Source organism: Hippoglossus hippoglossus, chromosome 16 (genome assembly GCF_009819705.1).
Source record: "Hippoglossus hippoglossus isolate fHipHip1 chromosome 16, fHipHip1.pri, whole genome shotgun sequence".
NCBI classification, from domain to species: Eukaryota; Metazoa; Chordata; class Actinopteri; order Pleuronectiformes; family Pleuronectidae; genus Hippoglossus; species Hippoglossus hippoglossus.
The window spans coordinates 14,168,605-14,186,980 of NC_047166.1; the positions used below are offsets into that span (position 1 = coordinate 14,168,605).

Consider the following 18,376-nt stretch of genomic DNA (forward strand, 5'->3'; position numbering starts at 1 on the left):
AAAGCTGCTCTCATGACAGTTCTCACCGTAAACTGCTGGTTCTTGATCATTAATGTGCACACAGAGAATCATCCAGAACCTGCAGTTTCCACTCAGAAATGTCATGACTGGGACTTTACAGTGGCAGATGCTTTTTTGAGAATTATTGTGGATTGGAATCTAAAGGTTAAATTTACAAGAAGCATCTTTAAACAAATTATCCTAACTCTAAAACGGGGCGTGTCTTGGTGGTTGCAACTGCAGTGGTATTTTTATGTGATCTTTTTGTTCATGTATTAAAAATTGTGAAGACACAACACACACACAATATACGAATAATATAAACACCACAAAGGAGGCAAAAAAGGGGGAAAACAAATACACACCTCACCCAGCCCATCCCCCAGACAGGATATCATTATAAAGGGTTTTTCAGGTTTATTGAGAGTGAGTACCAATCCTATATAACTGATTTCTTCACTCCGTGGGATCAAGCAATCAAAAACTCTGAGTGAACAATGTCCAGAGAGGGAGTTGGGATGTCGCCAACATTTGGCAACCAAGTTTTTTTTTTACTGATAGTTTTCGTTTTTTATTTTTAAAGTAAGGCCCAAATTTGAAAAGTCATTGAGAGTGAGTGTAACGGGCGAGCAGGGCAGCTTGATTTCAACCAGAGGTCAGAGGCGACCATCTTACAGAACCTGAAACTTCAGTGGCATTTGAGCTACGCACAAAATAAAGTAATGTTCATTTACACCCAAAAAAGCAAACCTCCCTCAATGACTTACTCAGGGTGTTCGATAAACACTGTAAATTGACAGAATACCAAAACAGAAATACTTTTTCAATTTACTCTAAAATAGATTTTATATGTTTTCGTCGAGGAACACAATTCCATTCGGTGATGTTCAGCTTTTTGAGCCTTAGATTGAATGTGTTTGTGTTATTTTGAATGACAAGATAATTTACTGAAGATGAACTAAATATTAAAGTATCAACAAATTTCTTTTTTTAATTAATTATTTGATATTGATTGGCTCTACAGTAATAATTATACTGACATAATACACACTTTCCATAATTTGTTGACTGACCATTTTATTGTGCTGTAAATTTTCATTAGTTAAGATTAAAAAACAAAATGATTGCGGAGCCGTGAAATGAAACATGATAGAAAGCCTCTGACAGCCATGTCGATAGTATCCTAATCAATCATTTCAATAAGAATGTTGTTGGTATTTATATCATTGAAGTTAATTAATTTCATACATAAAAACAGAATGATCAATAATTGGGTATTGATCGGCCGATATAACAGACTTGGAGCCATTTGTCCTCAGGCATTAATATAGAGCTTTGTAGTAACTTCAGTTACGTTAGTGTTTTCTAATAAAAAGTGATTTTATGACCTAAATGATTTAATGTGTTGAAAATGTTCACGTGTTCTGAGCCTCCAGCAATAGAACCACAGTCATAAATGACAAACATATAGACTTTGACACAGACATCACAGGTGTTATTTGTACTGCAGAACTTTATAGGAACCCCACGTGGATATTTAATGAAAACATTCAACTGCAGAATCTTTAACTGCATCAAAATCTTATTTTATTTACACAAATGCAAACACTGGAAGTTATTTATGCTCAGTGACCTGTAGCTTTTTTAACATTCTGTACGTAATAATTCAAAAATCAGTTGAAAAGTCAAGCAAGTGTGTTTTTTATATATTTTTATTACACATAACTTCAGAATGTTTACACTGTGACTCTGGCTCTATTAGTCACATGTTATTATTAAAGCTTGTTTTCATCCATTGTAATGCAGGACTTTGTCTAGTTGGAGGACATGGTCCTGCGGATCCAGGCGTTGTAGTTGCAGACCCTGGTGTAGACTCCAGGCCTGTTCCTCTCGGCACAGCCGTAGCCCCAGGACACCACACCCTGCAGCTGACCGTTGCACACCAAGGGGCCACCAGAGTCTCCCTGATAGGACACAGACAGAGAACAAGACGTGAGCAGAGGTGTCCTCAGGTTTGATACGTCCACCTGAAGAAACAGTGAAGATGACTTTAGCTGGTACCTGGCAGGAGTCCTTGCCTCCCTCGAGGAATCCAGCACAGAACATGTTGGAGGTGATCTGTCCAGGGTAGGAGCTCCTGCAGCTGCTGTCGCTCAGGATGGGGGCATCCAGACACCTCAGGCGGTCAGGGTAGTTGTCTGGAATAGAAAAGGCCAGTATAAGTAAATACTCATATGCCATCATGTACCTAAAACCTTTCCTGTTGTGTTTGCAGTGATTCACTGACTTCCAGAGCCGCTCAAGTTGCCCCATCCAGAGATCAGACAGCGGGTGCCAGCGCTGGCACAGGTGGAGGGCAGGGACACGGAGCCGACGTAGCTGTTCAGGGTGGCGGGCTTGCTCAGCTTGATCAGCATGATGTCATTGTCCAGGTTGCGGCTGTTGTAACTGGGATGACGGATGACCTTAGCAGAGTTGATGAACTGCTCGGTGCCCTCGTTGACAGCAATGTTGTGCTCACCAAGACGCAGCTGGACGCGGCTGACAGAGAGGCACATGGGTAAAAAAGTGTAAGTCATGTGTTTGGAGAAACAAGTGGTTTTGAATGTAATTGTCCACACTTACGACTTGTAGCAGTGAGCAGCAGACACCACCCAGGTGCTGGAGATCAGGGAGCCTCCACAGAAGTGGTAGCCAGAGTTCAGAGAGACCTGGTAGGGCAACGCGTTCTTTCTGCACTCGTAGCCTCCAACAATCTTGTCATCCTCATCAATGGGAGCAGCATCTGACAATAGAATAACAGAGTTCAGGTTTTCCACAACAGCAATTTTCAAAGAAATCTCACTGTGAAAACCCATCAGTCCCACCCTGTCACAAAGTGGCCAAACCCACTTTAAAAGGTAATTTAAAAGGTACGACTTGTTAAGTCTTCATACTCACATGCCACAGCGAACAGAGCCAGAAGAATGAAAGCCTTCATGATGGAGTCAGTTTGAGCCTCGGTGTCAGCTCAGCTCCACTGCAGCAGCTTTTATACCCACTCTGTCCCTCTGATATCACATTGGCCAAGGACACATATTTCCATTTTTACCAACCTGTGTGAAAACACATCTGGAGGACGAGCGCCAGCATATTGACATTGTGTGCTTTAGTCCCACCGCCAGTCACATACACTCTGTTAACAGTGAATTAAAAAGAACCAATAGCTTTTTTTAAGTGTTTAAAGGAAATCATGCTAATTTTGACTCTGCCCTTCAAATGTTTATTTTGCAGTAGATTGAACTACATTGGTTCATCTCATATCAACATGCATGAGATTCCACAATGTGGAGGAAAACCCTGACTTCCATCTTGAAATTAAAGGTATTTATTAGTTTTAAGGTATTTATCTGTTTTAAGGTGTTTATCAGTTTTAAGGCATTTATCAGTTCTAAGTCATTTATCAGTTGTAAGGTGTTGATCATTTTTTATGTGTTTATCAGTTTTAAGGTATTCATCAGAGTGTTTCTCGTGCTTTGACAGAAACCAACTCTGTCCAAAAACCATAAAACAGTGACTTAAAACAACATATGCTCCAACTGCTTTTTGAAACACATTCTAACTTGCAAATGTACAAAAATCTCCTCTCTCCCACATCATTACTAAATATATCAATACTGTAAGTGTGATTAATTTAGTTCCATATTTTATGTAGGAACACTATTTGCCTTAAGATATGTTTTGTGGATTTTTTGTAATGTTTCCTGTTTTTAATCGTTAGATGTATCCTAAAGTAAAGTCTTTAATAGTATCCTCCTCAGTCACATTAGTGAACTGAAGCACACACGTATGTACACTACCGTTCAAAAGTTTGGGGTCACCCAGACAATTTCGTGTTTTCCATGAAAACTCACACTTTTATTTATCAAATGAGTTGCAAAATGAATAGAAAATATAGTCAAGACATTGACAAGGTTAGAAAAAATGATTTTTATTTGAAATATTAATTTTGTTCTTCAAACTTTGCTTTCGTCAAAGAATGCTCCATTTGCAGCAATTACAGCATTGCAGACCTTTGGCATTCTAGCTGTTAATTTGTTGAGGTAATCTGTAGAAATTTCACCCCATGCTTCCTGAAGCCCCTCCCACAAGTTGGATTGGCTTGATGGGCACTTCTTGCGTACCATACGGTCAAGCTGCTCCCACAACAGCTCAATGGGGTTGAGATCTGGTGAATGCGCTGGCCACTCCATTACAGACAGCATACCAGCTGCCTGCTTCTTCCCTAAATAGTTCTTGCATAATTTGGAGGTGTGCTTTGGGTCATTGTCCTGTTGTAGGAGGAAATTGGCTCCAATCAAGCGCTGTCCACAGGGTATGGCATGGCGTTGCAAAATGGAGTGATAGCCTTCCTTATTTAAAATCCCTTTTACCTTGTACAAATCTCCCACTTTACCAGCACCAAAGCAGCCCCAGACCATCACATTACCTCCACCATGCTTGACAGATGGCGTCAGGCACTCTTCCAGCATCTTTTCACCTGTTCTGCGTCTCACAAATGTTCTTCTGTGTGATCCAAACACCTCAAACTTTGATTTGTCTGTCCATAACACTTTTTTCCAATCTTCCTCTGTCCAATGTCTGTGTTCTTTTGCCCATATCAAGCTTTTCTTTTTATTGGCCAGTCTCAGATATGGCTTTTTCTTTGCCACTCTGCCTAGAAGGCCAGCATCCCGGAGTCGCCTCTTCACTGTAGACGTTGACACTGGCGTTTTGCGGGTACCATTTAAAGAAGCTGCCAGTTGAGGACCTGTGAGGCGTCTATTTCTCAAACTAGAGACTCTAATATACTTGTCTTCTTGCTGAGTTGTGCACCGGGGCCTCCCACTTCTCTTTCTACTCTGGTTAGAGCCCGTTTGTGCTGTTCTCTGAAGGGAGTAGTACACACCGTTGTAGGAAATTTTCAGTTTCTTTGCAATTTCTCGCATGGAATAGCCTTAATTTCTAAGAACAAGAATAGACTGGCGAGTTTCACATGAAAGTTCTCTTTTTCTGGCCATTTTGAGAGTATAATCGAACCCACAAATGTGATGCTCCAGATACTCAACTAGCTCAAAGGAAGGCCAGTTTTATAGCTTCTCTCACCAGCAAAACAGTTTTCAGCTGTGCTAACATAATTGCACAAGGGTTTTCAAGGGTTTTCTAATCATCCATTAGTCTTCGAAGGCGATTAGCAAACACAATGTACCATTAGAACACTGGAGTGATAGTTGCTGGAAATGGGCCTCTATACACCTATGTAGATATTTCATTAAAAACCAGACGTTTCCACCTAGAATAGTCATTTACCACATTAACAATGTATAGAGTGTATTTCTGATTAATTTAATGTTATCTTCATTGAAAAAAACAGTGCTTTTCTTTGAAAAATAAGGAAATTTCTAAGTGACCCCAAACTTTTGAACGGTAGTGTATCTCTAGGCAAAATTCGTTGTAAATATCCAAAGTATGATGAACAGTATTTATATCTTTTATATCCAACGTGACTGAGATTTCCTAAATTGTAAAGTGTATATTTTTGCTGATTTGAGCAACATGCAGTCAGTTTTTTACCTTTATTTATAAATGAAGGATTCTTCAATAATCATTCACTTAAAATCCCTCCAATGCCATAATTGTTTTTGTGGAATCCATAAATGTTTATTTGTCAAATACTGAACACTGCCTTTTCAACCTGTTATCTGTGGATGTGCAGAAACATATAAGTTAACCAGAGTCTCCCTGATAGGACACAGACAGAGAACAAGACGTGAGCAGAGGTGTCCTCAGGTTTGATGCGTCCACCTGAAGAAACAGTGAAGATGACTTTTTAATCTTGTCATCCTCATCAATGGGAGCAGCAACTTCAATACAAACAGAGAGTTCTTAACAATTTTAAGAACTCAAACTTACTCTTGTTTAAGAGCAACAAATTAACAAAATATGCTCGAACTTACAAGCTGCAGCAAACAGGGCCAGGAGTATGAAGTACTTCATGATTATATTATGCAACTAAAGACCTTAAACACAACAGGAGGTCATGCAGAGTGTGAATATACAGCACTCCTCAGCTTTTTTTCCTGACTATCTCTCAAGGATTTTTCCATGCACTGAGCGCTGGGAAACAGCAGTCTGGTGTACACATGTGTTGTGTACACTTACCTTTACATAACTACCTGTGCATTAAATACTGAAGAGAGATACTGAGGAGGAGACGCAGACAAAAATAATATGTTGTGTTCAAGTGTATATTTGCAGTGGTATTAGACTTTAACAAGTATTTACTTCTAAGGACAATGTGCCACAATGAATATTTAGCCTTTAACCTACTGCTTTTTAGATTATTTTTGTCGCAAACTCAATAAAATCTTAATCTTGGGTGCATTCCTGATCATTTCTGATAGTTTCTGAAAGATGTTATGTAAAATGATGGGGATTATAAAGGGAAATTGACACAAAATACTGAGACAGATATTTGTTAATGCATCATTAATAGACTTTATTGTAAATTCTCCATATTCAGCTGATCTGCTTTGACTCTCTAGGTGTAACTGGAATGAGCTTATCTGAGGTGAACAGGTGAACAGTGTTAGTCAGATCCTTTCTTTGAGTTTACAGCTCCATATCTTTTTCTTCTTTATTGATGTACAGATTTACAACGACAAATGGCAGTTAAATCGTGTCTCCTTTAGGCCCTACACAGACCAGAGCACATAATGTAGACAGTTATATAACAATAAATAAAATGAATAATAGTTAAGGGGCTTCTAATAATTCTAAGGCATCAATAAAGTTGTTTTCTTCTCCATGTACATCAGGGATTTGTACAACAATAAAGTGTCTTTTAAGAAACACTGTAAATAGAGGCTGTGTTTTCATACATTCAAACTTATAGATGAAAACAAACCGCTTCATTTCAGAACACAAACACACATGAAGTCCATTTGTTCAACATGTCCGACCTTTTGATTGGGCCCGAGCGTAGCCCCCTCGGTGACGTCATCGGAAAGCGCCGGTGGTGGGTTTGTGTATCGGCTGCTGGGCGAACAGCTGCTCCGCCTGTGTTTTGCTGTTGTTTTGCCGCCCATGTGCTGTTATCACGAGGTAAGAGACACACAGCAGTGTCCGCTTTCTCTTCGTCTGCGCACAGCTGACGCTGACACCTCACATAGAGCCGCCGCTTCATCCGAGGCTAACAGCTAACAGCTAGCTCCATTGCAAGATCAGCACCTAATGTATGCGGAATGCGCAGCCGTTGCGGACGTGGTGCAGACGAAAATGCGCATCGATGCGACAGAATAGAGAAGCCGGCGTCGCCGAGAAATGCGAACGCGGCTGTGTGACAATGCGACGCGGTTGTAAGCAGTGTTATGTTTTGTTGTTGCATTTCAGCTCTGGAGGCGATGCTCTGCCTGGATGATGCTTCTCACTGTAGAACAGCTGCACGGTGAGATGTAGCTCGCCAGCCCGCTCCAGGTGCTTTTAAAACTCGGTGTGCAGATGTTTTCAGTTGCACATCAGCATACATGAAGATGACTGAAATGGATTAAAGTGGCTGCAGCTTGCCAGAGGACTCACTGCTCCAGTCATACACTACATGACTGAACCTCCCTCTGAGCTGCAGCCATGAATTGATTCACATGAAGAAAAGTTTAAAAAAAAAACATTAACAGTTACTTTGCTCATCATAGGCAGTCACAGCCCATAACAGTTTGATGCTGTTCACTGTAGAGTCATGTCTCCAGCAGCAGGCTCAGTTAGACCTTGAACTCGTGTGGATGGGGAGGCAGCTGTCCCAATCAGAATTGGCCCACCAGTCAGTTCTGCTGTAAATCAGGTCTGACCCATGACTGAGTACTACGAGGAGGGGGGGCTGCTGTACGAGCAATCACCTCCCATGCACATCAAAGTGGAGTCTCCAGAGGGACCCTTTGGAGGGGGAGGCTCAGAAAACGGCTTCCCCAGGGAGGATGACGACTCGGAGGGCAGCTGTGACCAGAGCACTGGATTACCTGGGGGGCTCCCGTTCAACGTGGTAGTGGTGCATCCGAACATCATGGCACCTGGCATGTCCTCAGACGACCTCTTGTCCATCGAGCAAAGTAAGCCTGAATTGGATTCAGAATATTATGGGAAACCAGCATCAGCTATTTACCTTGTTTATTTGTGGATGTGGATGCAAATGAGAATAGTGTATATAATATATACACTTTATTTAATGACAACAGAGGTGTACAGAAGACCCACTATAATCCATCAAGGAAGACTATAAGATAAATACATTTTTTCTTAGGAGTCCATGGCAGGCAAAATGTAGTTGTAGTTGAATATATTTGGGCTCAGCACAGTTAAAAAAATAAAACTCAAAAGTTAATTTCTCTTCCACACATGGTATATTTAGCCTCACTTTGTATTTTCCGCTCCCTTTGGGCTGTCCTCTTACCCATCTCTCTACAGACAGGGCTATGTCAGCTGCACTGGCTGCTGGTGGCTCTGGGAAAAGAAAGAGTCGTTTCAGTGGAGCAGAGCTGGAGGTGTTGGTGTCAGAAGTCACTCGGTGTGAGGGAGAGCTCTTTGGTCCTGCGGGGAGGCTCCGGCGGCGGGAGCGAGAGCGCATCTGGGCAGGAATCCTGGAGAGAGTCAATGCTGTATCCAGAGTCCCGCGCACTCTCCGTGAGGTGAAGAAGCGCTGGGATGACTTAAAGAGGCGGAATGGCGGCAGGCTGGCAGATGCCAGGCACCGAACCTGTTACTTGCCATCCAGCAGAGGGGCCTCAATGCTTGGACGTCCTTCGCAGCAAAGCTCCAGACTTCAGCAAGCCAGACAAAAGCAAAACACCCGACCAAAGCCCAGTTTCCCATGTTTCCCTGACTCAGATACAGGTAAAAATAAGTTTTCTAATTACTCAACTGAATGGCTTTGTAGAGTCTATCCATGCAACTAATATCCACTGTGCTTCTGTCCAATTAAATGTTTTTTTTTTTTCAGGTGTAGGAATGGAAGGATCAGAGAGAGATGGTTTAGAAAAAGACGAGGACAATCAAGAACGTGAGAGAGACATGGGAGAACCTGAATGTGAATCAGTAGAGAACAGCATGGAGGACAAATTGGGATTAGGACTGGGTCTAGGAATTGGGCCACCCCCTCCATCCGAACGATGGCTGCCTCCTTCCCCGCTCTACAGTGCTCCTTTCCTCAATGGCAGCCCTCAACCCAGTAGTCCTCAGCCATCGCTTGGAGCCCAGCAGGGTCCTCTTGAAGCCCCTCCACGCACCTCCTGGCTGGAAGATGAGCTGCGAGGTTTAGGGGAAGCAGCAATACAACTGGGAAACAGGGTTGAAAAGAGTCTGCAGGATTTTGGGGAAGGTTTCAGACAGGACATGAGGACACTTGTTGCTTCACAAGAGGCATTAACAGTGAGCCTACAACAAAACAATGTCCTCTTACAAAGGCTGCTAGGAGTGCTTGAGGCCCAGCAACAACCACAGCAACATCGGGTACAACAAGTGCATCAATCACAAACATCGCAACAGCACTTACAGGCACAGCCAGCTCTGCAGCAGCTGGAACCTATAGAACCACAACAGAAGCAGCGTATTGAAACACCACAGCAGTCCCATGTACAACAACAGCCACAAACACAAATACAGCAGCAACCGCAGGTCACCCAGCATCCAAATAATCAGTCAGCGTTAGCGGTGGCACCTGCTCCATCGTCCCCTGACATACGTGGCACTTTTCCTTCTGATCCACCCACAAACACAAACGGTAGTCTGCAGAGGCCGCGGCGAGGCAGAGCTGTCGATCACAGACGCAGAAGACGACGTTGAGAACAAAGTACTTAAAAACTCAAAGTGCACATTAAGCTTATTTGGAATTTCAAAATGTGACAAGAAAGTATGCTCTTTTTCTACTGACAGTATTTCTGTAAAAATGAACTGAGTTGTTTGGAGTTTTACTGCCTGCTCCAAACCAGTGATTCATCTTGCACTTACGTTTTGTCTTTGAAGGACTAAAACTGAAAAGAAATTTACATATGAGATAATGGTATGGCCTTAACATTATCTTGGTTCCTCTTACATATGAACATGTGCTGAAAGACTTCTGTGGAGTGACAGCCTCACTCATGACTTTCAATATTCTGACAACATAATGTAGGTGCTGTTTAATATGCATGTCCCTGTACATGATTTGCAGAAGTGCTGCAAAGCTCATGATGCTCTTACTGGTTCAGTACTGTCTCAACTCTCCTGATACACTAACTGCATTGTCATAAAGTACTTATAATCTGCAGTTGTTACCATACATTGTAGTTATACAGCTGTTGTAATGACCTGATAATGTATGCTTGTGCTTTTTTAACAGTTTCATGATACATACTTTTCCAGCTTTGGCTGGACAATAAAGTTAGAATGTGTTCTGTTCAGTGCGTTTTGAGACACAAATGCTACATTAAAAAAATGACAGATTGGCTGATAAGAAAGACAAAACCCATCAGACATCAAACCTCCTAGTAGGCTTCAGACTAACCTTCATATGTTTCTAGTGGACTTTAAAAGCATACACATGTATGTAGGGGCTATTTATTATTATAATCTTGCATGCAGTATGATGGATGTTTCTAGATTGTTGCTAACAGCATATGGCCATCTACATAGTTTTGCACAAGCTATATTTTGTAGATAGCAAATGTTCTGATGAAATGTAACTCAAATTTAATAAAAGTCAGAAACTGACTGCAAGTAAATCAACACCTGACTTGTGGATTTGTCATTGATCAAGTAAAACAAGTTAAAGTATTGTTAGTGGTTGGGCTGAAAAGTTTATGTATGTTTGATTCATTAAGTTGTGAGGAAGGTGTTTGGTGTGTTAAACAACAAAATCACAGCAGGAGCAGAAAAGGAAATAATCACTTTATGTGTCCAATTATATTTTCTGAAATAATGAACCGCAGCCAACTGTCAGTAGAGACCGTCTTATTTTGAAAGTCTCGACCGGAAGTCTGCTTCCTTGTTCGGCTGGTTAGCATCTAGCATGATCTGTGTGCTCTGGACGAGGGGGTGCATGGGTGAAACATGGCCGCCGCAGACCCGTCGGAGTCTCCCATACGACAGAAATACCCTGCGGAGGATGTGGAGACTTGTGCGGAGAGGAGCGAGGCGGCGGAGCGCGGACGCAGCCTGAAGCTGAAAGACGAACCCACACGGAGCGAAAGCACCGAGAGCCGCGACGATGAGCGGAGAGTCGGTGCGGGCGAGGACAGCGGCGGTGTCGCCAGCCATTCTGAGGTTTGTGTCGAGTCCGGTGCTGGAGCAGACAAAACGACATGTAATTCACCGGAGGACCAGAAGACGGCCGGAAAAATGGCCGAGGTGACGGGGAGCAAGCAGCGGGATTTCGACTGGTCGGAAGCCGAAGACGGCGAGGAGGAGGAGGAGGCGAAATCACACAAGGAGGGAAATGAAAAGAGTGGTATGCTAACGTTGATAATGTATTTTACTATTAGCTTTAGCTTTCCGGCTAACCTGGGATGTAGCCCCCACTAAAGGTTCATTACACCCTGTCTACTCTGCTAACGTTACTTACCATAACAAACCCAAGCTAGCACTAGCATCCTGCAGTGTTATCTGTACTTACGGGGGATACATGTGTTAGCTGCACGCACTTTGTTTTGTTATCAACATTGAGATTGATGCATATGTTTGTTTGTTATTAGTTATTACTATTAAGATGGTTTTTTTTTCCCTCTTCCAGACCCCAGTAATGTTACAGAAAGGGCTGATAAGGTGCAGCAGGATGCACATGTTGGTACTGTAGCCGCTGATCCGAAGGAGGTGCCTGAGGAGGAGAACCCACAGAGGAGCACAGAGATGGTGCCTGAGGAGCAGAGGAGCACAGAGAAGGTTCCTGAGGAGCAGAACTCACAGAAGAGCACAGAGAAGGAAATGCCTGTGGTGCAGAACTCTGAGAGGAGCACAGAGAAGGAAGTTCCTGAGGAGAAGTTAGGAGACGCAGACGGGACGGAGGACGCGGTTGAAGACGAGGAGGAGGCAGACCGAGGGGAGGACGCTGATCTGGCAGCCAAGCAGAAAAAGTGCCGTCTGGTGTGTAAGGAGTGCGGCATGAGGTTTAACCGCCGCGAGACTTTCAACCTTCACCGCCACTTTCATGCGCACGAGGACGAGCTCACGCCCCTCACCTGTAAAGAATGCGGCCTTACCTTTCAGCACCGCAGCAGCCTCATCAAACACAGAAATGAACATAAAGAGAAGGAGGAGGAACTTGTTACTCCAAAGAAGGAGGTGCAAATGAAGGAGGAGGGTAGTGTTCAATGTGCAGAATGTCGAAGGATCTTCTCCACAGTGGATAAGCTGAGGGACCACAGCTGCAGCAATACAGTCGAAAAGCCTTACCACTGCCCCCTGTGCCGCCAAGATTTCCAGTTTAGGATGTCTATCACAAAGCACATGAAGACCCACTCCCAGGAGAGCATGTTTACGTGCCAAGAGTGCAATAAGACCTTTCCAAACACCACCGACCTGCGCTATCATCAGCGATGTCACACCGCCCTCAAGCCCTATGAATGCCCAGAGTGCGGCTTGGTTTTCAAACACTACTCTGTCATGGAAGACCACCGTCGCAAGCACACAGACAGCACACGCTCTCACCTGTGCACCATCTGCGGCAAGACCTTCAAGTATAGCAGCCTCCTCCATCAGCATCAGTATCTTCACACGGGCCAGAAGCCCTTCCGCTGCCCTGAATGTGGTAAAAAATTTGCCTTCGCCCAGAACATGAAGGCACACTGCCGCCAGCATAGACTGCGTGAAACCAACTCCCCCATTGAGCAGCCCTGCAAGCCGACGCCAGTACAGGAGGAACTAAAGGGGCTAGGAAAAGAGAATTCACACCAAAGTGAGGAAACAAAACGCACATTCAGATGCCCTCTTTGTTCGCAGACCTACAGCTCACCAGCTAACCTGAGAGCCCACATGCTCATTCACGAGGCCGAGTATGAAACGCTGGACAGAATACCCAAACCCCCAAAGGACATTAACAAGCACTGGGAAACAGGACACGCGTGTCCACACTGCCCGTGTGTTTATCGTGATGAATCCAGTTTAAAGATACACCTGTTAAGTGTCCACAAATTGGTAGCATATTTAGAAAAGGTGGCAGCACCATCTAAAAATCAATTGAATCTGCAAAGTAGTGATAATGTGCAGGAAAAATGGAGAAGCGATGGCATAGGTATTAAGACACACAAATGTTCTGAGTGTGGAAAAACGTTCCGCCATCGCTCAGTGTTAGAACTGCATATGCGCATACATTCCAAGGACAAGCCTTACCAGTGCAAAGTATGTGGCAAAGGCTTTAGATTCAGTAGCTACTTGCAGCAGCATGTTATCATTCATACTGGCCAAAAGCCATACAAATGCCCCGACTGTGGGAAGGACTTTGCCTTCCTGCAGAACATGAGAACCCATCAAAAGCTGCATCAGGAGAAACCATTCCGCTGCACCAGCTGCCGCAAAGGCTACAGCAACGAGTCCCAGCTGCAGCAGCATATGCTGTCGCACAATGGTGACAAACCTCACAAGTGTCACCTGTGTGATAAGAGCTTTGGGTTGGCCTATCTGCTCCGTGATCACATGAACACACACACAGGAGAGAGACCTCATCGCTGCGATGAGTGTCACAAAACCTTCTCCTGGTTTAGTAGCCTGCTAGTTCACCAGAAAATTCACACTCGCAAGCGCCAAGGTTTCAGCCAGTATAATTCTCTCGCGATTAGTGCTAGGATGAGAGGAAGGGGTAACAGGGGGAGGAGAGGGGGGAGGCTCATGTTGGGCTGGTCCAGACCATTAGGGGGCTCAGGGATGCTTAATTCTCTGCCAACTCAATTTCCAGTTTCTGCACTAAGTGACCCTGAGTTGCACAGAAGGGCAGTGCAGCCACAGTCTTCCATGGTCTTGTCGCACATGGATTTACAAAGCAGGCAGATGAAGGAGCCGTGGATGTCCGAGCTGCAATCTCAGCCGGTGCAGTGGAAGGTGGACGGTGGAGAAGTCATGCCTGTCCCATCGTCACAGCAGCAACACGCAGCTCCACGGCAAGCGCAGTTTGATAGTCCGCTGCAGGCAGGTCTGCAGCAGCACCATCAGAGGAGTCCATGCTGGGCAGACAGCCCTCTGATAACTCAGCCAGGCCCTACATCGGCTCAGAGCTTAGAGTCGTCACACATGAAAGAGAGCACAGCTTCTTTTGTCAGCTCCCACCTGGCATCTGTGCCAAAAAAATCCAGTCCATTAGCAGTGAGTGAGATGGAGCAGCACAGGCAGCCCATGCCTATTACATGGAGCATGGCACCCATGTCCACAGTGGTAGCTTCCACAAGCTCCCTGCAACATGATTTTTCTATTCCCTCCTTCATCGATGGGGCGGCTCTGTGGAGCATCAGACCCTCTGCAAATTCACAAAGCATTCCAAATAAGCTTGGTCAAGAGCTAATTTGGAGAGCAACACAAAAAGAGCCTTCCACACCTCCTAAAAAAGAGGACAATAGAGTGTGGGATATGAGTAATCTTCAAGTAATACCGTCGACTGTTAGCCAGCCGGAGAAGCCGTGGGCCTCGGGCTTAGCAGGTGCATCAGCTCAAAAAGACCAAAGCAGTGCGGTGCCAATTTCGACTCCTGTTTCTCTTGCAGTAGGTAGCACCTTGTGGGACATAAAAACAGCACCAGGAATTCCAAAGACTATAAATTCCACTGAGAAATTAGTAAATCAAGATTTTCAGCTGCAGCAGAAGCAGGTGTCATCTGGCTGGACCAATTTACAAAGTCAGACAGCGACACAGAAGCTTCCCATCTCCATTCAATACGATCCACATCGTTTTGGCCAGGGGATAGGGACTTCAATATGGGGCTTCCAAAGTAATCCTGTGGGTCCCCAAACGCTGATCACTGGGCAACTCAAACCAGGGAATGGACCAGAGCTACAGCAACAACCAATTGTAACAGGCACTCAAATAATCATTAATCAGCCCTCGCCTTTTTTCTCCCAGTCACTTGCTCCCCTCCCTCCTCTTGCTTTGCCTGGCACCCACCCTCTTCACTCTATCGCAGTTGGTGCACTTCCAAGACCTCCACACCCAAATATTTTTTTTGCACCACAGGCAATTATGAGCGAGAGGCCCCACATGCCACAGACCCTGCCCCTACCTCAACTCACCCCTCGGACAGAACCTCACAAACTCGGGACCCGTTTGCCTTTTGCCCCAGAACGACTTCTCCAGTGCATGATATGTGGGTGCTCTCTCCCTCGAGAGCTGGATCTACAAATGCATTACTTGCAACATGCACAAGGAGAGATTTGAAATTTTTACATTAGCAAGACTTGGTTAGGTTTTTTTATATATAAGTATATATATATATCTATATAATTTTTAATCAATGGAACCTCATTTATTTGACCCTCAGTTGTGCCATATTACAAGTAAGTGGATGGGCATTAGAGACTAAAACATAATGATATCGTCCGCACATTTGATGCACCTTTTTATAGTGGTTCAGCTTCACATTAGGCTGTTTGAAACAGAGGGTGTATACACGTGTCATTAAATCAGTTTCCGCTTATTTTTTTCCTTTTTCTTAATTGTATTTAAGTTATTCAAATATTTCCATGATTTGAATAACTTCTGAGCGGTGGAGATGAATGAGGTTCTGTGATCTACATTTCATTCATTGCCAATGACAGTTAGATTTAGATAATATTAGTACTTTTTTATAGTTCCGCTCATATGTCCTGAACCATTTGAACTGTGTTCCTTCATGTACAGTTTACTGTGTGCCTTTTATGAGTACAGTCTGCATGTCTGCTGTCTTGGTATTCTAGGCCTAGTTTGTGCTTAAGGTAGACTCAACAATGTGACCTCACTCCCAAAACACAGAGCAACATCTTTGAAGATACTGCAAAGAAACTCAAGTTTTTGCTCTTGGGGCGGAGCTGTGCCGGGGCAGTGGGAGTTGTTGTGCTCACATGTGTCAGAATATACAACGAAAAGCTGACTACACAGTATAATCCTGAGAGGAAGCACTTGTATTCACAGGGCCGTTGACTGGGTCCAAGTATGTTGTAAGTAAAGTTCTCATTGTGATAATTTGGTCAGAGAAAAAGTGTCTCAAAAAAACTCAATTGTGATGGTTACACTTAAGGTCATTTCACAGTGAGCATTTCCTGTAAATTAAAGTTTAAATATTAAGAGTAATTATTGCAAAGAGGGAGAAACAGCTGTCAGTTCACAATTGTTTCAATGGTGAATTCCGTAATAAATTAGATTTGGATTTATGTGATGTTTTGTCATTAATAATTTTTTACAGTGGCAAGACAAACACCAAATTAATGATCTGAAATGTATGTTTTGCTGTAATCGATTCAAAGTCCACTATTTTTTTGGCAATTCATCATCACTGAAACGTGATAATTGGATTTTACACTGATGCTGGTTGACAGTGTTTAGCACCTTACAAGAGTTACTATTTCAAATTGGAATGTAAAAAACATTTAAATCCACTCTTGAGTACAATTCAATGTATTATTTGTGAATACTGAATGATTTCATTACACACCCATAGATTTAGATCAGTACAGTACAGTATCCCATCTCCATTATCAAACTGGGTATTTGAGTAGCTCTGGTTGCACTATAAGTGACTGAAAATCTTCATTACTACTGTAAAATAAACACAAGGTCCATTTGTTAAAAAAAAAAAGAACTGTTTCTGTGCGTTTTCACATTCAGCGTCTTAACATATAAAACATGTGCCCTTCTACCTCTATCCACTGTTTTGGCATGGAAAGAAATAGAAATTTCCCATGATGTCTACATATAAAATAAAACTTGCCTTTGATATTATAATTTTGTGTTGAGCAGTACTTGTTAATGAAATCTGAAACATGGTTTAACATTTATAAAATATAAATCAATCATTCAGGCTGACAAACTTTGGAAGGTGTTCATATACTGAGGGATTTGATTTCTGAGATGATTGTATTTAATTAACAGGTTTTTGGCCATGTTGTTGCAGTGTTCTGTGCATCGCCTATTGTAGGATTTAAGGAGGTTCTCACAAAATTGTTGTGTATTAGTGAGCCATTGTCAGGGGCTCCCTCTCAGCTCGGGTCTCCAGGTAATTACCTGCTTTTACCTTCCCTGTTGCAGTAGATTTAGATTTATTCTTTATTTGAAAAAAAGGACTGTACATTAATCAAGATTCATACAAATATAAATGCACCTGAATAAGCTGAAAGACTAATTTTCATCGACATTTCCTTTGTCAGATGGTAATAGGCATCCTGCAGTGATTCAAAAATAAATAGATAGAGAATTAATAAAACAAAATAGTAATAGTTTAAAGGCATACGTACATCATTCTGAGTATTGTATGACTGTAGTCCTGGATAAATATTATAAGTGATGAATCTGTTGGTTCTCAACAAGCCGGTAGAGAGCATGTATGCATCAAGAATTATTACTGCTCTGTAATTAAATTTTTTCTACTTTACTTTAACTCAAGAGTGTTACTTTCATTGATCACGCAAATGCATACAGTCACCCTGAGCCAATTAAAAACAATTCAGTCTGCCTGACTAAAATGAGTCTGTCACATCAAATTTGTGGGTTGTGCTCCTGTCAGTGTCTGAGCCTGTGTCTGACACTTTGGTTGGTAAATGAGAGGTTTTTAAACTGAATTAAGGACTGTGCACTCTCAGTGGGCCTGCATGGCCGAGAGTAGCTAGTTCATATGGTAGGTAGAGCCATACTGTGCTGTGTGTCGCACATAGACTGTATACAAATAAGATATAGCCAGTGGTGGACAATGTGTTTTTTAAAGCAGGTGGGAGGTGTGTCAGCATTGTTTATTTTTTTAACACTTCACAGACGTGTAAAGGGCATGTTCATCCAGATGCCCATGTTCACATCTGGAGGAGGTCAGGTTCATGTGGACAACATGAACACGTACCCAGGCGGGCTGTCAAAACAGTGAACAGAGACTATTCATGTGTTTATTTATGATATATTGTAAGGTGTCCTTGGGTGTCTAGCGAGGCCTATGAAATGTATTATTATAATTAAAAGCAAAAACATTCAGTGCAGAAAATGGCCCCATGCTGATGTAAGTAGTTGGCTACAGGCAACTATAACAATTTATGTACTGATGCGGATTATAAATGTTTTAATTAACCCATGAAACCACAGATTATTAAAAAGTTTATTGAAAGTGCAAAAGAAAAAAATGTGAAGCTATCTAATAGAGTGCATTTAAAGAGCTTATTAACCTCTGAAATAGTGGAAT

At 42.9% G+C, this 18,376-nt stretch overlaps 3 protein-coding genes across 5 annotated transcripts; 2 read left to right on the plus strand and 1 right to left on the minus strand.

The window, feature by feature from the left end:
• Positions 1 to 1,694: 1,694 nt before the first annotated feature.
• LOC117776608 (trypsin-3) lies at positions 1,695 to 3,086 on the minus strand. Its single transcript, XM_034610691.1, has 5 exons — positions 2,941 to 3,086; positions 2,626 to 2,785; positions 2,288 to 2,541; positions 2,062 to 2,198; positions 1,695 to 1,964 (listed from the first exon to the last, which is right to left on the minus strand). Exons 1-5 carry the CDS (start codon positions 2,978 to 2,980, stop codon positions 1,815 to 1,817), a joined length of 741 nt encoding a protein of 246 aa, XP_034466582.1. The 5' UTR covers positions 2,981 to 3,086; the 3' UTR covers positions 1,695 to 1,814.
• A 3,929-nt stretch (positions 3,087 to 7,015) lies between these two features.
• On the plus strand, positions 7,016 to 10,761 carry si:ch211-261d7.3 (PAX-interacting protein 1). 2 transcript variants are annotated; one of them, XM_034610678.1, is made up of 4 exons: positions 7,016 to 7,122; positions 7,411 to 8,120; positions 8,476 to 8,901; positions 9,008 to 10,761. In XM_034610678.1, the coding sequence occupies exons 2-4, from the start codon at positions 7,865 to 7,867 to the stop codon at positions 9,847 to 9,849; spliced, it is 1,524 nt and encodes a 507-aa protein (XP_034466569.1). In that variant the 5' UTR covers positions 7,016 to 7,122; positions 7,411 to 7,864; the 3' UTR covers positions 9,850 to 10,761. The 2 variants fall into 2 exon arrangements, with proteins under 2 accessions (XP_034466569.1, XP_034466570.1); XM_034610679.1 differs by having other exon boundaries at positions 7,052 to 8,120.
• A 269-nt stretch (positions 10,762 to 11,030) lies between these two features.
• zgc:66448 (uncharacterized protein LOC327401 homolog) lies at positions 11,031 to 16,935 on the plus strand. 2 transcript variants are annotated; one of them, XM_034610669.1, is made up of 4 exons: positions 11,031 to 11,491; positions 11,774 to 14,175; positions 14,212 to 15,273; positions 15,304 to 16,935. In XM_034610669.1, exons 1-4 carry the CDS (start codon positions 11,095 to 11,097, stop codon positions 15,394 to 15,396), a joined length of 3,954 nt encoding a protein of 1,317 aa, XP_034466560.1. In that variant the 5' UTR covers positions 11,031 to 11,094; the 3' UTR covers positions 15,397 to 16,935. The 2 variants fall into 2 exon arrangements, with proteins under 2 accessions (XP_034466560.1, XP_034466561.1); XM_034610670.1 differs by having other exon boundaries at positions 14,212 to 15,269; positions 15,300 to 16,935.
• The last annotated feature ends 1,441 nt before the right edge of the window (positions 16,936 to 18,376 follow it).

Excerpts from the sequence above, each read along its gene's own strand:
- LOC117776608 (XM_034610691.1), bottom strand. The coding sequence starts at position 2,980 with ATGAAGGCTTTCATTCTTCTGGCTCTGTTCGCTGTGGCAT. Across the intron at positions 2,199-2,287 it reads CAACTTGAGCGGCTCTGGAA|ACAACTACCCTGACCGCCTG; the intron begins GTCAGTGAATCA and ends TTTCTATTCCAG. Across the intron at positions 1,965-2,061 it reads GAGGCAAGGACTCCTGCCAG|GGAGACTCTGGTGGCCCCTT; the intron begins GTACCAGCTAAA and ends GTGTCCTATCAG.
- si:ch211-261d7.3 (XM_034610678.1), top strand. The coding sequence starts at position 7,865 with ATGACTGAGTACTACGAGGAGGGGGGGCTGCTGTACGAGCAATCACCT. Across the intron at positions 8,121-8,475 it reads CCTCTTGTCCATCGAGCAAA|ACAGGGCTATGTCAGCTGCA; the intron begins GTAAGCCTGAAT and ends ATCTCTCTACAG. Across the intron at positions 8,902-9,007 it reads TTTCCCTGACTCAGATACAG|GTGTAGGAATGGAAGGATCA; the intron begins GTAAAAATAAGT and ends TTTTTTTTTCAG.
- zgc:66448 (XM_034610669.1), top strand. The coding sequence starts at position 11,095 with ATGGCCGCCGCAGACCCGTCGGAGTCTCCCATACGACAGAAATACCCT. Across the intron at positions 14,176-14,211 it reads TGCAGGCAGGTCTGCAGCAG|CTGATAACTCAGCCAGGCCC; the intron begins CACCATCAGAGG and ends GCAGACAGCCCT. Across the intron at positions 15,274-15,303 it reads CTCGGACAGAACCTCACAAA|CGACTTCTCCAGTGCATGAT; the intron begins CTCGGGACCCGT and ends TTTGCCCCAGAA.